The following is a 22,302-nucleotide window of genomic DNA, read 5'->3' on the forward strand; positions in this document are numbered from 1 at the left end:
ATGTATTTAATTGTTTATAATAAATTGAAAAATGCTGAGGAAAACATGAACATCAGTGGAATTGCCGAGTTCTCTGTTAAAAAACTCACTAATTTAGGCTTGTCTTAGAATTTGCCCAAATTCAGGATGAGCTAAGTTTACATTTATAAAGAATTTTTTTCCCTGATTATTTTAATGGCATAGGAGAACTTATTTTTAAGACTTTCCATGCAATATTATACATTAAAATTTATTAAAAATCAATGAAAAATAATATATAGTAACCAGTAAGTCATAAATAGAGGATTGAAAAAAGACCAAGCATTGTTTGAAAGTGTTCAGTCTTACTAGAATAAAAACAAAAATTAAAATTAAAAAAACTTTTTAAGTATTTTAACAATACATATTTGCCAATAAGTGGTACCAATTATAATTGAATTCTATGTTGATAAAAGCAAGAGATTTAATCTTATTTCATTAATATTTCTATATGTGTGACCTTAATAAAACTCTCTTTATCTTGAAATGCTCTTTTCTAAAAATCTTCATGTATTTTAACTTTACATATATAGAAGGTTTAACTTTACATATATGTGTATTACATGTATATTTTACTTATATATATGTGTGTATGTATGTGCGTGCATGTATGTATATATAAAACTTTCTGCAAAGTCAACCATAGCCATTTTAAATTTGAGGAGTTTGCTGGCTGGGCATGGTGTTTCATGCCTGTAATTCCAGCACTTTGAGAAGCCTAGGTGGGAGGATTGTTTGAGCTCAGGAGTTTGAGATCAGCTTGGGCAACATAGTGAGACCCTTAATATATATGTTTATTAAATATATAATAATTTTTTAAAAAATAATTTAAAAATTTAAAGATTTTGCATCCTTTATATTTAAGGTGGTTGGTGCTACTGATAATACAAAAATGCATACTTGATTTTATTATGACTTTTATATATGTTTGAATATGTTTGGAGAGATAATAGTTTACTATACTCCAAATAATATGAGAAGAATACTATGGAGACATGAATTGAGAGGACTTAGCAGTGTTAAGTTTTTTTTTCAGTATCTTCACTACATACTTCATGCCTTCTTTTGTCCTTTGATAAAACTGATTCTGAAAACTATCCCTCTTTGTATTATGTAAGGGAAGAAATACATGAGAGGTAGGTAATATGGAAGATATGATTGATGGCACTATAAGCAGCCGCTCCTGGGTTCCCACAGCCTTGTGTGAGAAAAAGCTGATAAGAAGATCTAGGACCACCTAGGATGGAGGGTGGTATTTAGTCCCATTCCTGAAGCCTCTGGGCTTTTGGAACTGGGCTTAGAGCGGAACAGAAAATAGGGCTTTGACTTGAGATTAATGCTTTTGACACATCTCTGAGTTCTTTGTGTGATTTATTATCACTAATGTTTTCACTTAAAATGAGGTGAAAGGTCATGTTCTTAGTTACATTCATGTCTTGGCCCCAAATCTTGTGTTTTTAAACCAAGATAGGATCTTTGCAATCCATACTAATAGTGAGCCAAGTGATCCTTTTAGATGCCCAGTTAACATAGGCTAGTTTATATTGCACTACTAAATGATGCCAGTATCTTCTAATAGATACTTATTTCTCACTGATGTTACATGTCCATGTTAGGTCAAAGGGAAGGTCTTTGTATTCAGTGTAGTTACTAAGGTATTTAAACTTGTAGAGAGTCCATTTCCATCATATATACTTTCCAGAATCCAGAAATACAAGAAGAAAGAAACACTGAAAGGTCTTGTCTCCACAGTAAAATGGCTTAGCCGAGAAGTGACACACACCTCCTCTGCCCAGAACCCATTGGTGAGAATTATTTACATAGCCCTACCCCAAGGCAAGAAAGGGTAAAGAAAGAAAATACGCTTTGTACCCATTAGGAGAACTGGAAATACTGCTTAGCAGCACTAACATCTTCATAGATAGACTAGTTTGCCTTTCTTTGGGCTAGTTCACATGGATTACAGAAGTGAGCTTACTGTTTATATTAACAAATATAAATTTACCTTTACTTTCTCTTTTTTCCCTTGTTTTTGCAAGAAAAAACTTTTATGATTTTTACATATATTAATCTTTATTTTTCCTATTCTTCCTTTTTGTACTTTACTGCTGATTTCAGAGTTTGAATTACATGCATTTGTATTTGTGAAGGAGAGCATCCAGCCTTTTAATGCCCTCTAATGGGCTATCCCTCAGAAACCTCTCCTTGCTAAAGTAGCTTATGGATATCATCTTTTACCTGAGCAGAGGGGTCTCAGTTGCCTTGCTGACCCGTATTTAGCTGAGGGCAGTGAACTAAGTGTTTTGGTTTGGCATTTATAATGCCTACTAGGTAATTTAGATATAAGAATGAAGAAAGAGTCAGCAAAACTAGCAGAGTGGTAAAATTAACTAAAAGCTTAACTATCTAAAAAACATAATGATATCATCTAAATAGAAATATGGGTCCCAGATGATCCATTCCTCAAATGCTCTATAGGACTGTGAATTTATGTGGCAATATTTAAAAATGTGGAACAGATAACTTGCTATAAATAAGCTACAACTTAGAATTCATGCTTTTAGTTAGCTTACCATCAGATGTACATATGAATAGTTGAAGAGTTATACACATATCTTACTAATTCTGGTTTTCTGGTAAACCTTGACACACAGGGATACGAATTTTGATTAGATTTCAGAGTTAAGATTGACCCTAGAATCCAGCAGCCTGGGTATAACAATTGGTCCTGCCTTCTTGCATATAAAAGCCTGAGCTCAGAAAGGCCCAGCGAGTTGGCCAAGCTCACAGAATGTGGTGGCACAAGTTTTCATTGACCACTGTCTTACATGTGGGCCCCATGCAGTTTCCCCTCAGTATTCTTCCTACTGCAGTTTTAGCTAGGTTGGCTTTTTCTTTTCTAAGCTAGGAGTTTAAGTATGGAAGTAATGATACTATCCTTGTGAAATGCTTCAACTTGTCAGAAGTATCTCTGTAACTTGTAGGTGTTGTAAATCTGTGGTCTTAATTCTATTTACTTGTGAGGAAGTCATATTCCTGACTATCCTTGCCAAATGCCAAAAAGTTCAGCTTTGCAGCCAGAGAAGATCCTGTTTGAAGGACTTTGTGATGACTCACTTTTATGTGTCAACATGGGTAGACCACAGTACCCAGATATGTGGACAAACATTAATCTAGAGTCTATGAAGTAATTTTTAGATGAGATGAACATTTAAAACAGTGGGTTAAAGTGGATTTCCTTCCTTAATGAGGATTGGCCTCATCAAATTCATTGAAGACCTTCATAGAAGACTGATTTCTATCAAAGAAGAAGGGATTCTGCCAGCAGACTGCCTTTGGACTTAAAATGCAATGTTAGTTCTTCCCTGGGTCTCTGGCATGCAGGCCTACCCTGCAGATTTTGGACTTGCTAGCTCCTACAGTCATGTAAGACAATTCCTCAAAATAAATCAGTTTTAACATAAATAAAATATATATAGTATATGTAAAAAACACATATACACATATCTTATTAATTCTGGTTTTCTGGAAAACCTTGACAAAGATAGGCTTCCTTGTGTTACCATTTGAACTAGCATGCCCTCTACCTCCCATTATGTAAAGCATGTTGTGTTGTTTTCACTTCTTGTTCTTTAATAATCCATTAAAACACTAGGCTTACAATTAGTGAAATACACTTTTTGTCCTATTAGACTTTGTCTTATATATAGCATACGTCTTGTCCTCTGAACTTCTCATGTACAAATATGAAGTTTCTCATGTAAAAATATGAAAAACCGTGGGGACTCTCTTTACGCTTTTCTGCCTTACTCCCTAGGTCGTTGGTAAAGAGAGAGAATTTGTGTAAACGTGCTATATTGTCTATAAAGTAGCATATGTAACATAATATTTATGGAAGTAACTTTGTTTTAGGACCCTTTAGTTAGTGTTCTAGGTATTCCAATCATGAATACACACACTAGGATTAGTAAGTTATTATTTGAAAGACCCTGATTAGAAGCCTGCACCCAGATATTGGTACTTTAAATCTACACAATACAGTGTATTAATGTTAAGTATGTTACAAATAATTGGTGAAATGAATGATGTTGAAGGAACACAGGCTAGCCTTAGAAATATTTTATGTGAATAGAATTTGGGTCATTCAAGGCTAGCAAATTAACCACTTTTGGAGTAATACCCAACTAGTACTCCATTTGATCCTGTTTTATGATATGTAGGATTATGGTGAGTGATCCACTTAGAAGGTTAAATGTATCCTACTATAGAATGCAGTTACAACTGCTTTAAGTAAACCTTTCACGCAGGTTACTTTCCAAAATGACTTTAAAGACAGAAATCGGGGACTTTACAGACTTTTATGAGATAGGTTTATGAGTCTGTTTTTTTGCAAAACTTATAAAAATTTGCAAAAACATTGCAATACTTCTAGTACAGCAATGTTTTTACATGCAGCAGAATTTAGTCTGAGATTTCTATTGATTGTAACATACTCCTTATGTTATAAGATTATAGAAGAGTAGACTAAAGCCCTCAGCTGTTTAGATCTTTGGAGACTGCCAGTGTTTACCCTAAATTGTCTGGTGATTATAAACCCTAGTTTTACTTATTTCATTTTGCAACAAGCCCTTAACATACTCACAGGTGCACACTGGGAAATCACTACACTAGATAATTCTTACTATTGTCAATCAGTGAACTAGCCTTGATTTGGGGGAAGAAAAAGAAAGTTGAGATTATACATTTTTTTACAGCTATAAGAATCTTCCTTTGTGAGGATGGTTTATTGCCAAATCGGTTTTTGGAATGTTAATATGTGGCTGTCTTGTCCATGCTTATTGTTTGTTTCAATTTAGAGCTTATTTAACAGAGCCACTAAAATCATGTGAAAGTGAGTCAGGGTTCTGCCAAGGAAGCTTGCGATAAGTGTAGCCTGTTTGTGGAAGCATGTGAATGCTTGGCTTATCTCCAGGAGCACATGTTGCCAAGCCATCATCTGAATTTCAGCCTGCTGGAACATGGAACATTTTCCATCTTTGATGTGTCAGAAAGATTCTACAGAACCTGGACATAGCCTGAACTGAGACTTGTAGAAGCATTGTGAGAGATTCCTTCCAGTCAATATTTACAGAAAATGCTGAATTTATTTAGACCTGCATTGATTAAAGAAAATGTGTCATAAAGTAGTGAAGGGAATAAGTTTTTTTTCTTATTGTTGAAAAAGTGTTGCTGTTGTTTTGATAAAGTGTTGCAGTTCAGACTACTGAAAATGTAAATAAGATGATTCTAGTTGAAATCTTATAATTTTTACTTTATTTGCTTTTCATAGCCTTGGGTTGTTTGTTCAGAAATGTCCTTGCTAACCATGTTTGTAAACTTGTTACCCCTGAAAGCCTGTCTCTGCTGTGAAGCAGTGGATGAGGTCTTGTTTTGTTTCCTTTGATCGAGAAATCAGAATATTGCTTCTTGGCTCTGAAACAAGAAGTCTTAAATTTAAACATCCTTTTGTTTGCTTTTCTCAGTGAAATAAGACAGGAACAATGTGAAGGTACTTGAACTACAAAATACATATATCTTGATGGTGTTGAACATTAGGGTCCAGAATGCTGTTGGTATTTAGAGTTTATGTTGCTATAATACCAGGAGGAGTCATGCTCTGATTATTATTTGATTAATTATCCATATCTTTGTAGAGCAATTAAGGCTAATATAAATAAAAATAATAGAACTATTGTAAGAAAATGGAAAGAATCAAAATCATGTAGATGAAAGGGGCTTCCTGGTCAGAGAAAAAACAGAAAGGCTTGCAGGCAATGAGCCACTATGTATTGACAGTGCATTTTTCTGGACATTAGTGGGGATTTTAGCAGCCTAATCTATGTTCTAATACTAAGTCACTTATGCAGATTTTTGCTTAAAAGGCATTAAACATCCTAGTGGGTGATATATTCAAAACATGTTTATGAAAGAGAATATGAGGCTGGGTTCATGCATGTAATCCCAGTACTTTGGGAGACCAAGGTAGGAGCATTGCTTAAGGCCAAGAGATCAAGACCAGCCTGTGCAATATGGTGAGACCCCATCTCTTTTAAAAATGTTTTTAAATTTAATTTAAAAAAGGAGAGTATGATATGAGTAGTAGGTATCAGGGGAAATATCCCTCATATTATCTTGGGAAAGCTTTTCCTCTCTGCACATTGAACTAAGCATAATTGCATGGATTATTTCATTTTATTTTCATAATACTCTTATGGGGATAGGCATTATTATAACAACCATTTTGTAAATAAAGAGGCTGTGGCTTAGCGTGGTTTCTCAACTTGGCAAGTGATACATAGCTAGGGAATTTAGGGAACTTTAAATTAGGTTAAAATTGAGACCATACCAATTGGGGATCATACAGATTGCTCTTTAGCTGCAGCGTGCTCTTTGGCTTAATGATATATCTCGGGGTCTTTGGCTTAATGATAATGTATCTCAGGGTCTTCCATGTCAGTAGAGAGGTATACATCTCTTCAGTTACTGCATTGAATTACATATTTGTATATATTATAATTTAGCAAGTAATTTTCTCTATTGGTGAACAATTAGGCAATTTCCTGCTTTGGGCTATTACAGATAGTCCTGTAATGAACTTCTTTGCAAATACATCTTTATACACATTTGCAAGTATTTCTGTAAATACTTATATGCGACATTATTATGTCAAAGACATTTACATTTAAAATATTGGTAACTACTTTTTTCCACATTTAAAAATATTTTACTTTAAGTTCTAGGGGTACATGTGATAATATCTAATTATGCTTTCTTCTTCAAGAGTATCCTTTTTTGTGTATCCCCACAAACACTGGATGTTGTTGTCTTTTTTTTTTTTTTTTTTTTTTTTTTTTTTTTTGAGGCAGACTCTCACTATGTCACCCTGGCTTGTGTACAATGGCATGATTTTGGCTCACTGCAACCTCTGCCTCCCAGGTTCAAGTGATTCTCCTGGCAAGGCCTTCTGAGTAGCTGGAATTACAGGGGCATGCCACCATATCCAGTTAATTGTTGTATTTTTAGTAGAGATAGAGTTTCACCATGTTGTCCAGACTGGTCTCAAGCCCCTGATCTCAAGTGATCTGCCCTCCCAGGTCTCCCAAAGTGCTAGGATTATAGGCTTGAGCCACTGCGCCTGGCCTGAATGTTGTAATCTTTTAAAAAAATCCATTCTTATGGATGAATGCATAGTATCTTTTTGTTTAAATTTGCATTTGCTTAATTTTTTAATAAAGCTGAGCATCTTTACATCATTTATTGGACATTAGTATATCTTCTTTGTTCAATTCTCAATTTCCTTTACCTACTTATACATGCAATTGTTTGAATTGATAAAGCCCTTTTTATATTATGAATATTCATGTTTCATCTTAATATTTGGCCATACTTTCTCCTAATCTGTGACTTTTCTTGTAAGTTCATTATGGTATTTTTTATTGTCTAGAAGATTTTAGGCTTTATTTTAATCAAATTATTTATTTCTTTTAGAACTTCTAGGATCTGTGAATTCCTTTCCAACCAATTAGCTAAATATTGTCCCAAATTTTCATTTAGCACTTTTTACATATGTATATATTTTTGTTCTGAATTATATTTTTCATGATATAAATAGCAATATTTTTCAGATAGATATTTAATTCTTTTTATAATTTATTAAATAGACAACTCTAATATGAATAGAAAAGGAGTGGAACAGAATATAAAAATGAATCTATCCCAGAGCCCAAACTACATTGCCTTAATAAGTGAAGTTTTATTATGTGTTTTGATATCCACTAGGACCTGATTCTACTTTTATTCTTTTTCAAACAGCTTGTTAGTTTTTATGAAAGATATAGGTAGGATTTTAATTTTTCTTGCCCTGAATTCATAAATTAATTTAGGGTAAACTGATATTTATACTTACAGGAACATGGATATCTTTATAGTACTAAGGATTTTAATCCAGGAAAATAATATGGCATTGCAATTTCTTCAGGGCTTTTTGTACTCACCACTTAGTTTTATGGAGAGAAAAATTCTTGTACATTTATGGTTGGTAATCACTAAGTATTTTATTGTTTTGATAATTTTGTTGTATCTTCTAAATTGTTTTTGTATATAGGTATTGGGTTTTTAAAGTTTTATCACTTTGCTGAACTCTTATTACTTCTAATAATTTTCTGTTAAACCTCTTGGAATATCCAAGTAATTGTTCAGTTTCCAAATAACGACTTCTGATTTTTCTTTTTTAATAATTTGCAGTGTTTTCTGCATGCTGACTTAATTTACCAGCCTATGAGTATTGAAGATGAAGAGCATATTACATTATGTCTTTTCTAAGGAATCAAATGATGGCATAGTCATCTGATTGCTAGGTGTCTCAAAAATTATACGAAGTATCATTTTTCAATATGAATTCTTACCATTTTATGTTTATTTTATTTAATTTCAGAATACCCTCAAATGAACTTTATAAATCAGCTTCAATAGGGAAGAACATTTTGATAGCAGAGTATTTGGGATCCTGAAAAAAAAATGGGAAAGAGTTATTTATTACAAACAGTTCTTTCGTACTTACTTTGTATATAGGCACACATATACCTATTTATTTACTTACTAGTACTAGTGAAATTGAGTGGTGTTCCAGAATGAATACTGCTTAAACCATTATTTTTTCAGTCATAAACCTGGACCTATTAGCAGTAGGAGACAAGCAGTAAATATTAATGAATAATTTCCAGTCATATCTGCCAATGATTTCCAGGACATGAGACTCAGATCGAGCTAACTCTTTTTGTGTGTGTGCGTAAAGCTCGCTCCTATAGGAATTTTCCATTGCAGTATACTCAACTATCAATGTTTTCAAAAAAACTATAGATACGCGAATGTGTGTGTATATATTTTGGTCTAGGGTCTTATATTTGAAACATATATTCCTTCTCTTCTGCACTCAAATACATGAATTTCTGTTTATTCTTCAAGATTCAGGTCAAATATCCTTTCCTTCACAAAATTCTATACTTTCTCAGGAAAATTATTTAAAAACTAGTTGGTATATGCTTCTTTGATGTCAGTTACCACATTATACTGTAGGTGCTTATTTTGATTTCTGTTTTCTTCCTAAACTGTGAGCTACTAGAAACTATTCCTTCTCCAGTCTAGCATGGACTATGCTATAACAATGTTAAGCATAGGTGTAGAACTGTAAATTATTGTTGAATGAATAAATGTGAATGAATGATTACTAAAAAATATAAAAGGAAGTGAGAGATCAAAAGGGCTGTCTAAGACAAAGTTATAAGTATGGTAATTTAAGAAGAGTATTAGGCCGGGCGTGGTGGCTTAAGCTGATAATCCCAGCACTTTGGGAGACCAAGACCAGAGGATTGCTTGAGCCTGGGAATTCAAGACCAACCTGGCAATATAGTGAGACCTTGTCTCTACAAATTTTTTTTTTTTAAATTAGCTGAGCATGATGGTGTGTGCCTGTAATCCCAGCTACTCAGGAGGCTATGATGGGAGAATTTCTTGAGCCCAGAAAACAGAAGCTATAGTGAGCCTACCACTGCACTTCCAGCTTGGAGTGCAGAACAAGACCCCGTCTCAATGAAAAAAAAAATTAGTATGAGAAACATGCTAATGCTTATGAAATATTATGAAAAGATAAATAAAAACACAAACACCATAGTATGGAAATGTGCATTTTGATGCAGTAAGGTTTACTATGGTGGAAAAATGTGGTAGAGACCTAACAGGGATCCAAGTGGCACGAGGCCATGAAAACATGTTGAAAGTCAGGAATATAAACAGTATCCACTCAGGTACAAATCCTACAAATGACGCTATTTTGAGAAGCATATACCATTAGGAGCCATATTACATCTGCTCCTATATATGCATATGTATTTTTGGTTTATAGGTTACCATATATAGAATATAGGAATTACCTATTTTCCAATAATATAAATATAAAGTATACATAGACCATCAAGGCCAGCTTTGTAGGAAAAAGACATAATTTCTTTAATCTTTGGCCTTCTTTTTTTTACTATATCTTTTAATAAATATTATTTTAAAAGCTATTCCTAGATTTTAAGATTCTTTGGGGGGACACAGTTTCTTTAGGCACAGTTTAGATGGCGTAATAATTATTGAATTTAGTTGAAAATACCAATGTTTAGTATGCATATTAATTGAACTTGATGAATTATACATTTATTTCTTTTATATATTTCTTCCTGTATTGAGAGAGGGATTGAACAACTACTTCAGTTCTTTTTCAGATAAACATTTTAGCAGAAATAAGGACAATGAAGTTTCTTATGGCTATATCTGAAGGCCACATTTAGTTGTCTTTTAAATGATATAGGTAAGAAATAAACAGCTGTAATATCCTGTTTGCTGTATAGCACTTGAGTGATATTTTCATAATAATTTCATAGAAAGTTTCCATGAGAATTTAATTTAAATGTATATGATGCAAGTAAAATGAGGGATGACAAGAGCCCAGGACAGTGTTAGAATGGAGGTCAGGTTCAGTGATCCTGTGATTGAGACAGCATTATAATACTGACTCACTGCTGCTTCCGGGCTAGTATAGGTCATACCATGAAATAGATTCAGGGTAGGTGTTTGCTTAGGTAGCTTCAAGACGCTTAATCTTAGTTTGAAACAGCAGAGCGTTGTAGCTAATATGGCATATTCTGATTCTATAAAAGGCGCTAAATATTGCTATTCAAATAATGTATTCTGTGGCTACTTTGTCTCTTAAATGATTAAAAGTGGTACTATGATTCATACACTTAAAAAATTAGTAAGTTGTTTTTATACTGACTCAATTTTTCTTTTCTTAGCATTGCAATTGATTTTAAAGACAAAACAATTGTTTAGAAGAAATTCATCACATTAATGTTTAAACTTACATAGTTTTTGATACCTGGGAGGTTTTTGTGTGTGTGTGTGTGTATTATAATTTTGTTGGTCTCTTACTATAGGTCTTCAACACATACTCCAATGAAGATTATGACAGGAGAAATGATGAAGTTGACCCTGTGGCTGCTTCAGCTGAGTATGAACTTGAAAAGCGTGTAGAAAAGCTGGAACTTTTCCCAGTGGAACTAGAGAAAGGTTTGGGAGTGCTACAGTGTTTACAATATCATTATGTTGTTATGTTAATAATACAAAATTTTTTTCCAAAATGTAGCCTTTTTTTTTCTAAGGGTTGGATAAAATTTTAATTCTCACAGAGGATCTTACTTATTAATTTCAAAAACAGTTGATTTGGATTCTGAGTAGATGGTGGATTGAAAATTTTACTCCCAACTGAAACCCATCTATCTTAGCTGGCTGGGATGGTGGTTAGGATCAGGGAGGTAAGAGTGAGGCCTAATGCTTTGTTGGTACTCCCAGAAAAGGTTGGTACAGCTGAGAGCTCAGAAAGAGCTGGTATAAGTGAGAGCTTGGGGCAGATGGGTGTTTTGTTTTGTTTTGTTTTGTTTTGGTGGATAATTGGAAAATTATGGAGATTCAGAATGAAGGCAGTAGAATCCAAGGAGATTTAAATAGTAGGGCTACATCCTCTCCACCACTGAGGGGAGAAGGTTGAAAGAGAGCAGGGAGAAGAAGGAGCAGAGAGGTTTCCCTCTGTTTTCTCTCCCTGGAATGACACCCTACCTGCTGTAGTAACTGCTGGCCCATGGGAACAGAGATTGCCATGTAAGATGTAAGATGAGCATGTAGGAACTGAAGTGTGACCCAGTGAACAGAGAAATAACACCTCTGAGAGAGCTTTGAAAAAAAGAGTAGAACAAACAGATGATAACTTGAATAACAAGAAAAAAAGAAACAAACAAAAACCTACCCAAGGATAGTCAAGCATGGCTTAAAAAAGACTTTTTTTTTTTTTTTTTTGCAAATTATGCCTCCAACAAAGGACTAATACAATGAACTAATCTACAAGGAACTCAAATACTCAACAAGAAATAAAAAGAACCCCATTAATAAGTGGGCAAAGGAAACGAACAGATATTTCTTAAGACATATAAGCATCCAACAAACATGAAAAAATACTTCACATCAGTAATCAGAGAAATGCAAATCAAAAGCACAGTGAGATACCATCTCACACCAATCAGAACAGCTATTATTAATAAGTCAAAAAACAGCAGATGTTGGTGAGGATGCACAGAAAAGGAAATGCTGAGACACCGTTGGGGGGGGTATGTAAATCATATAATCTCTGGACAACAGGGTGGAGATTTCTCAAATAACTGAAAATAGAACTATCATTCAACTCAGTACTCTCACTACTGAATATCTACCCAAAGGAAAATAAACAATATCAAAAAGAGACTTTAACTTTATATGTTTAATGGAGCACTATTAAATGGAAAGTCTTGGAAATAGCAAAGTCATGGAATCAACCTAAGTATCCATTAATAGATGACTGGATAAAGAAAATGCGACATATATACACTATGGAATACTCCTCAGCTATAAAAAAGAAATAATGTCTTTTGCGGCAACATGGTTGGAGCTGGAGGCCATTATGCCTACATGAAATAACCCAGAAACACAAAATTATATGCTGCAAATTCTCACTTACAAGTGAGAGCTAAACAGAGGATACACATAGACAAACAGAGCAGAGTAATAGACACTGGGGACTCCAAAAGGTTACAAGGATAGAAGGTCGATGAGGCTTGACAAATAACCAGTTAGGTACAATGTGAAATATGCAGATAAAGGTTACACTAAAAACCCAGACCTTGCCACTATGTAATATATCCATATAGCAAACCTGCACATGTACCCCCCTGAATTTTAAAAGGTTAAAAAAAGACATTCTTAACCAACTTAGCAACAAATTATTTGATTTTGAAATGAAAAATTTCACTCGAATTGAAGAGAAAAGGATGGTTATTGTTGAGACTTAAATTAGTGATCTAAGGTGACCTTTAAGAGATGTTCCAAAATAATTCTCAAATGACAGAGCAAAAATCCAAGAAAAATCATGAGGGAGCCCCAATATGTAAGTTTTAGACAATAGGAGGGAAAGATGACAATGGAGGAGAAGAAACTAATAATATCACAGAAGAAAAATTTTTTGTCCTTAAAAAAAAGATCTGAGGCTTGTATTAGGAAGGGCTTATCCTTTTGCAAGTGAGAGGGCTGAATAACCCCAAACTGATCCCACACTTAGGCATAGCCTGGGAAAAAGTTCTAATATTCAAAGATAAAGTGAAAAATCAAAATACCGAATCAAACAAACAAGCAAAGATATTTGCAAAGGCAAAATAATTAGACTAGCATCAGTCTGCAACACTTGAAGCAGAGAGATGTAAATATAATTTTACATGCCACTGAGAGTAAAAAGGATGGTGATCCAAGAATCCCATATCCATCCCAGATTAGTCATATTACACCAAACATAACTGATGGATTACAGCTGTTAAAAGACACTTTCATTTGGGGTTAAAGTGAATTAAAGAGTAATGCTTACATTTTTTGTACATTTTAAAATGTAAAAGCCATTCTTAACTCATGGACCATACAAACACAGCTGGGCCATCATATTGTTTATATAGTAGCAAAGAAATGAGAACACTCCAGATATTCATCAATGGTATAAAGGGTCCATAAATTGTAGCATATCTAGTGAATAAAATATTACTCAGCAGTGAAAACGGAGGTGCCACAGTTCATGCAGCAATATGTATGATTCCTAACGTGAAATTGAGGGAAAGTAAAAATAGCAAACCAAAGAAGAAGCCAGTTACTGTAATATAATTGCATTTACTTATATTTCAAAGCAAGATAATTAAATAGCATATAGGGATACACAAATGAGTAGTTTTTAAAAAGTAGTATTAAAACAAAAAGTAGGAAATGGTTAACACAATGTTTGGTATAATGGTCATTGAGAAAAGAGTTGCAGTGTCAGGGAGGGATACATAGTGGGCTTTTATGATGTCGGTGAAATTCTGGGTCTTTGTACATGGATGTTTCTTTTATTTTTATTCTTTAAACATAATGTTTTATAGATAAGTGTTTTCTTAAACTCATTTGTATGTTGCCATATTTCATACTAAAAATGGAACTAAGTTGAATTAAACTAGAAGATAACCAAACCAAATATAATTATTGGAGATTTCAATATATTTCTTTCAGAACTGGACAGATTTATGGACAGAAAACAAAAATCAAGGAGTAGGTTAATATAATGAACTCTATTTCAAGCTGTATTTTAAAAGTTTTATCCTTTGAAAAAAAGTTTTTTAAATTCCTTTAACATGAGAATTTGGAAATTACATAATACATCCCTAGGTAGATGTTTGATTGAAGAGAAAATTAAAACTCATATTCCAAACCATCTTGGAAAGGATTAAACTTAAAAAGTCTGTAGTACACACAGCAAAAGCTTTACTGAGAATAAAAGCTGTATCCTTAATTTCTTTCTTTAAAATTAAAAAAGTAAAAAACGGACCTGTCTTAGAAATCAGAAAAAGGAAACAAAATAAATCAAACAAACTATCAAGGAAGAGTACTATACATAAAAACAATATTAGTGACATAGAAAAGAAAAACTAGTAAAATAAGGTAATACAAACCCTTCTATGAAATATATCAAGCACAATACTGACTGAAGAAAATTGAAAGCAAATATATGAAAATTAGGAATAGAAGACAAATATATGGTGTTACTATAAAAGATCAATCAGTCACTGTATTTCTTTGTCAAACAAGGTAAATGCCCAGAAATAATTTATGGCCTAACAAAATTTGCATTACCAGAATTCACTTTAGTGAAATAGACTAATTGTTAGTGTGTGAGAATTTAATTTATGACACACATGATATTTCAGCTTAGAAGTAATTGTGTGCTTCATAAATTGTTCTGATCTAACAGAGCATCTATCTGGAATAATCTGAAGTTGGACTCCTTCATTACAGCTTAGGTTAAAAAAAAAAAAGAACCAAAAAAAGAACCTCCACATGGGTTAAATAATAGCATATTAAAAATAAAGATGTAAAGAAAATTTACATGACTGCATATATCATCTTGGCTTGTGGCAGGAGAGGCTTAACCAAAATGGGAAACCAGAAGTTAGAAAATAAGCTTTGAGCTCCATGGTATGACAGTAGTGTCTTCCATAATAATACAGCCCCAACTCTTTCCCATCTTTTTATGGCTGTTTTGTCTTAGTGCCTTGCCTGTCCCTAGGAATGTATAGAGAGGAAGACAGGGTACAGCTGGATTCTTGAAGAGGCAGCCACAGGAATAATAAGTGGACTTTAAGAATGAGGCTCCCAGGAGCCTTCCAGGGGAGCCATGTGGCAGAGCTACATGTGGGGTGCAGAGTCAGGTGCTGAGTGCAGAGGAACCGTTGACATTTAGGGATGTGGCCATAGAATTCTCTCTGGAGGAGTGGCAATGCCTGGACACTGCACAGCAGAATTTATAAAGGAATGTGATGTTAGAGAACTACAGAAACCTGGCCTTCCTGGGCAGACACGCAACCTCATCAAGCAGCTCCCTGACACCACAGCCAGGTAAATCCACAAAGATGGGAAAAAAACAGCACAAAAAAGATGAAACCATCAAAGACCAGAACACCTCTTCTCCTTCAAGGCATCACAACTCCTCAACAACACAGGATCACAACTTGACCAACGACTGCGACGAATTGACAGAAACAGGCTTCAGAAGGTGGCTAATGACAAACATTTCTGAGCTAAAGGAACATGTTCTAACTCAATGCAAAGCAACCAAAAACCTTGAAAAAAAGTTAGACAAAATGCTAATTGGAGTAACCAGCATAGAGAAGAACATAAACGACTTGATGGAGTTGAAAAACACAGCACAAGAACTATGTGAAGCAAACACAAGTTTTAATAGCCAGATCGATCAAGGAGAAGAAAGGATATCAGAGATTGAAGATCAACTCAATGAAATAAAAAGAGAAGGCAAGACAAGAGAAAGAAAAGTGAAAAGAAATGAACAAAGCCTCCAAGAAATATGGGATTATGTGAAAAGACCTAATCTACACTTGATCAGTGTACCTGAATATGACAGGGAGAATGAATCCAAGCTGGAAAACATGTTCCAGGATATTATCCAGGAGAACTTCCCAAGCCTAGCAAGGCAGTCCAAATTTCAAATTCAGGAAATACAGAGAACTCCCCAAAGATATTCCTCAAGAAGAGCAACCCCAAGGCACGTAATTGTCAGATTCACCAGGGTTGAAATGAAGGAAAAAATGCTAAGGGCAGCCAGAGAGAAAGGCCAGGTCACCCACAGAGGGAAGCCAGTCAGACTCACAGCAGATCTCTCTGCAGAAACCCTACAAGCCAGAAGTGAGTGGGGGCCAATATTCAATATCCTTAAAGAAAAGAACTTTCAACCCAGAATCTCATATCCAGCCAAACTAAGCTTCATAAGTGAAGGAGAAATAAAATCCTTTATGTACAATTGAGCGATTTTGTCACCACCAGACCTGCCCTACAAGAGCTCCTGAAAAAAAAACCACTAAGCATGGAAAGGAACAAGTACCAGTCACTGCAAAAGCAAACCAGTTGGCAGAGACCAAAAATGCAATGAAGAAAATGAGGCAACTAATGGGAAAGAAAACCAGTCAGTAACAAAATGGCAGAATCGAATCCACACATAACAATATTAACATTGAATGTAAATGACCTAAAGGCTCCAATCAAAAGACACAGACTGGTAAGCTGGATAAAAAGTCAGAACACATCAGTGTGCTGTATTCAGGAAACCCATCTCACATACAAAGACACACATAGACTCAAAATAAAGGGATAGAAGATTTACCAAGCAAATGGAAAACAAAAAAAAGCAGGGGTTGTCCAGGCTGGCCTCGAACTCCTGACTTCAAGTGATCCACCTTCCTCGGCATCCCAAAGTTCTGGGATTACAGTCATGAGCCACTGCACCTGGCCACACGTGCTATCTTATTAACATGAATAAACAAGTAAAAAGGAAAACACCATATAAATAAAGGAGAAATTCCAGATATGTTATGATCACATTTATTTAAAATTTTATATTTGAACATGTGTACTCTCATGCCTAAAATAATTCATTGCATTATTTAGAGAATCTAGGTTTAAGGCAGACTGATTATTCAATAAACAAGTTATTACCTTTTCGTGAGACCACAATGAATTACCAAGAGTAGTAGTAAAATGATGCTAAATGCATGAGCCTTTTGGAGGATCTCATTAGATACCCGAGCTGAAAAAAGAATTCTGCTAAGGCAAGGATGTAATTGTCCTATCCATAAAGAAGAATAAAATTAGAAACAGCAAATAGCTCTCACCAGCTAATTGCAGACTAGTGTAAAACTTAGGTTGTTTCACCTCCTTTTTTTTTTTTTTTCTTTTTAATAGATGAGGATGGTCTTGGTATAAGTATTATTGGAATGGGTGTTGGAGCAGATGCTGGACTTGAAAAGTTGGGAATATTCGTCAAGACAGTAACAGAAGGTGGTGCTGCTCAACGTGATGGCAGGTAAATTAAGGACTGTTGTTAACTTAAAATTTTCAGGGAACTTTTCTGGAAGTTTCTTTCAGTGGTAGCTTTTTGCTTTTATTTGTTGGTTTTTTATGACAGAATTTCAGGTTTCTCAGATGTGAAAAATCTTGAAACATTTGAATTATTTTCTGATATGCAGGCAAAATATCTGCTTTCTTTAGTATATATTAGGTAAATGAGTGGGTTGATCTATCAGTCTGTAACTGTCTTTATCTATTCATCTATCTGGTGGGAAGTGGGCAGAAACATGGGTGTATATAGTTGAGGATGTGTGCTATGAAGGTCAGCACGTAGTTCTACTTCAGAAATATTGAAAGAAATGATAATAGTTCTGGCATCTTAAAAAATGACACAGATAGATGGTAAGTTAGGGACTCTAGTTCTGTATTGATGGTAATTCTGAAGATCAGTGTTTCTCCAAGTATATTTATCTGAAAACACAGGTTCTTGGGTGCACCTAAACCTGTAGAATTAAAATCTCTAGTAGAGGAGTGTGGCTGTCTGCACCTTGGATAATTCTAGTACACAGCAGAGCATCCAGATAATCACTGTTTTGCCTTAGCTTTCATAATCGCAAGCTACATACATATATCTATGTATGTATGTATGTATGTATATGTATGTTTTAGGTCAAGATTTTGATTAATCCTCATACTTGGCTCTGATACATCAGGTTGGGGCTAGAAGCAGAAGGTGGTGTCTTAATTTGTTTTGTGCTGCTGGGCAGAATACCTGAGACTGGGTAATTTATAATGAACAGAAATTTATATGGCTCATGATTCTAGAGGCTGGGAAGTCCAAGATTAAGGGGCCACATCTGATGAGGACCCTCCTGTTAAGTCATCCCAGGGCAAAGCGAAGGGAGAGAGATCGAGAAGGGGCCAAATTTGCTTTTATAACAAACTCACTCTCAAAAAAATAAATCTACTTCCATGATAATGACATTAATCTATTTGTGAGGGCAGTGCCCTATGACCTAATCACCTTTTAAAGGTCCCAACTCTCAATGCTATTACATTAAAGATTGTTTTGAACACATAACATTCAAACCATAGCAGGTGGCAGTATAATAAAAGTAGACCCAAATATATGACTGCTAAATTCAGAGAAATATTATCTTGTTTTATGTACATTTCATGAATAGCTTTAAAATTTTTAATGATTAAGTATGTATCATTTGATTGTCTTATCAGGAAATAATAAAGCATGTTAGAAAGAATTTGTGAATCTGTGAGGAGACCCAGAACAGCATTTTTTTTTTGAGATGGCGTCTCATTGTGTTGCCTAAGTTGGAATGCAGTGGCATGATCTCTGCCTCCCAGGTTCAAGTGATTCTCCTGCCTCAGCCTCCTGCATAGGGACTACAGGCATGCACCACCACACCCAGCTAATTTTTGTATTTTTAGTGGAAACAGGGCTGCACCTTGTTGGTCAAGCTAGTCTTGAACTCCTGACCTCAAGTGATCCGCCTGCCTTGGCCTCCCAAAGTACTAGGATTATAGGTGTGAGCCACTGCGCCTGGCCCATTGTTTCTGTTTTGCCCATTGTTTCCATTTTAATTCTAAAAATGCATATTGATACCTACAGATAATTCTCAAAGAGAGCTAAATTGATTCATGTAAGCAAAAAACCACACTTCTTTTATCTTCTTTTCCATGAAGTTGAGGATAACATCTTAGTTAGTAGCCTTGTTTGTTTTCCTATAGCACTTAGTATAATGCCTTGCACAGAGAAGATTTGAAATAAATCTTTTGTGTGAACATTCAGCTGATTACAATTAAAACAAAGAATATGGAATATGAATACATTGTGTCTTAAAGTACTCTTATTAACAGTCTTCCTCCTTTTAAGACTAGTTAAGGAAATAACCTCTTTGCCCCTTTAATAAATTATATATAATGGTAGTAGTATTTCCTGTTATTAATTTACTGCCTTTCTTCCAAGAGAACCAAAAGTTGTTTGTAAAATATACCTCATTTCTTTTTTTTTTTTTTTTTTTTGAGACAGAGTTTTGCTCTTGTTACCCAGGCTGGAGTGCAATGGCACGATCTCGGCTCACCGCAACCTCCGCCTCCTGGGTTCAGGCAATTCTCCTGCCTCAGCCTCCTGAGTAGCTGGGATTACAGGCATGTGCCACCATGCCCAGCTAATTTTTTGTATTTTTAGTAGAGACGGGGTTTCACCATGTTGACCAGGATGGTCTCGATCTCTCAACCTCGTGATCCACCCGCCTCGGCCTCCCAAAGTGCTGGGATTACAGGCTTGAGCCACCGCGCCCGGCCTACCTCATTTCTTATTAAGTTTGATGAAAGTTTTAAGGTGGTGGGAAATAATGCTACAGTTAGTATTCAAACATGCTTAATTATTATGAACCATCTCTCTTAAGTGAATTGACCAGAAAGCCAAACCAAAGTACAACTTGGTTAAAAGAACAAAAAGTCAGAAAATTTTACATTCATAGCCAGGTAACAGGTGTCCTGAAGGGAAAAAAAAGCAAATTTTATGTTCAGTAGTTAACCAGTTTCTGTGGTTCTAAACATAGACATATTTAGTTTTCCCTCAATCATTTTAAAATTAGGTTTGTTTTCTATTAACCTATTTACTAATTATTTTTTCTTCTATAAGTTTTATTATTCATAGTTACATTAGAACTCTGCTTTACCAGTCCCAGTGTACATTTCCTCAGTCCTTTTAAATGAGTATTTTCCTAGTATATTAATCCTGTTGTTGTGATCATAGGTGCTTAATAAATGCCTCAGTGACTATATTAAGACAGGCAACTTGGGCCAGGCACGGTGGCTCATGCTTGTAACCCCAGCACTTTGGGAGGCTGAAGTGCGTAGATTACCTGAGGTCAGGAATTTGAGACCAAACCGGCCAATATGGTGAAACCTCGTCTCTACTAAAAATACAAAAATTGGAGGAGGGGTGGTGGGGTGGCGAGCTCCTATAATACCAGCTACCCGGGAGACTGAGGCAGAAGAATTGGTTGAACCAGGGAGGTAGAGGTGGTGGTGAGCTGAGATTTTTGCCATTACATTTCAGCCTTGGGGACAGAGTGAGACACTGAGTCTTGGGGGAAAAAAAAAAAAAAGGAAGACAACTTAATGTGATGTAATGGACAGAATCTTTAAGATAATGTAACCAGGAGCCTTAATTCCATTCCCTCTACTTATCATCTGGGGTTATTGAACAAATTACTTAGTTTTTATGTTATCTACATTGCAGGGTTGTGGTAAGCATTAACTAAGTTTGTATGAAGAAGCATTAACTAAGTTTGTGTGAATTAACCTTCCACAGTGCTATTTGTATATATGAAACTTTCTGAATCAAGTAAGAATAAGCTTGAAACTTAATAAAAAAAAAAATAATAGGCCCATGCACAGTGGTTAACGCCTGTAATCCCAGCACTTTAGGAGGCCAAGGTGGGCAGATTACCTGAGGTCAGGAGTTTGAGACAAATCTGGCTAACATGGTGAAACCCCATCTCTACTAAAATTATAAAAATTAGCCAGGCATGGTGACTCTGAAGTAGCCTGTAATTCCAGCTAGTTGGGAGGCTGAGGCAGGAAAATTGCTTGAGCCTGGGAGATGGAGGTTGCACTGAGCCAAGTTTGTGCCACTGCATTCCAGGCTGGCCAACAGAGCATGACTCTGTTTTAATTTTTTTTTTTATTATAGTAAGAACCTCATGGAAAACTATTAAATGTATACAATATAAGTACAGAATCAAAATTTTAGAGGTCAGAGAAACTTATACTTCTCATAATCAATACATTTTGTTATATATTAATAAGAAAATTGAGGGTGGTTGTGTATGTGCATATGTGTGTGGGTATGAGAAATGAGAATATAAAATGATTATACTTACAACGGATTTGTATCTTTTAAATTATTATTTCCACCACTTACTGGTGTGTTCATTTGCACAGTGTTTACTATTTACTAATGTTTGCTATTTAAAAGGTATCAAACATACAAAAGTTACGCAAAGAGCAGTTCCTCTAGTCAGTAATAATTTTTAAGTTGTGTATACTTATTGACATAGAATGCCATTCAGGACATAGGCATTGTCAAAGACTTCATGACTAAAACACCAAAACCAATGGCAACCAAAGCCAAAATAGACAAATAGGATCTAATTAAACTAAAGAGCTTCTTCATAGCAAAAGAAACTATGATCAGAATGAACAGGCAACCTACAGAATGGGAGAAAAATTTTGCAATTTATCCATCTGACAAAGAGCTAATATCCAGAATCTACTAAGAACTTAAATTTACAAATAAAAAACAGTTCCATCAAACAGTGGACAAAGGATATGAACAGACATTTCTCCAAAGAAGACATTTATGCAGCCAACAAACATATGAAAAAAAGCTCATCATCACTGATCATTAGAGAAGCAAATTAAAACCACATTGAGATACCATCTCACACCAGTTAGAATGGGCGATCATTAAAAAGGAAACAACAGTTACTGGAAAGGATGTGGAGAAATAGGAACACTTTTATACTGTTGGTGGGAATATAAATTAGTTCAATCATTGTGGAAGATAGTGTGGCAATTCCTTAATGATCTAGAACTAGAAATACCATTTGACCCAGCAATCCCATTACTAGGTATATATCCAAAGGATGATAAATCATTCTACTATAAAGACACATGCACTTGTATGTTTATTGTGGCACTGTTCACAATAAAAAAGAC

General features: G+C 34.9%; 1 protein-coding gene across 11 annotated transcripts in view; it reads left to right on the plus strand.

Annotated features, from left to right (window-relative positions):
- The window catches only part of PPP1R9A (protein phosphatase 1 regulatory subunit 9A), a 339,268-nt gene that overhangs the window by 169,221 nt on the left and 147,745 nt on the right, over nucleotides 1–22,302 (plus strand). For all 11 annotated transcript variants that reach the window (XM_074379461.1, XM_074379464.1, XM_074379466.1 and 8 more), the window contains 2 exons: nucleotides 11,034–11,166; nucleotides 17,449–17,569. In XM_074379461.1, coding sequence (XP_074235562.1) covers nucleotides 11,034–11,166; nucleotides 17,449–17,569 — 254 coding nt within the window. The remainder of the gene's footprint in view (nucleotides 1–11,033; nucleotides 11,167–17,448; nucleotides 17,570–22,302) is intronic.

Source organism: Saimiri boliviensis, chromosome 10 (genome assembly GCF_048565385.1).
Source record: "Saimiri boliviensis isolate mSaiBol1 chromosome 10, mSaiBol1.pri, whole genome shotgun sequence".
In the NCBI taxonomy this organism is placed as follows: domain Eukaryota; kingdom Metazoa; phylum Chordata; class Mammalia; order Primates; family Cebidae; genus Saimiri; species Saimiri boliviensis.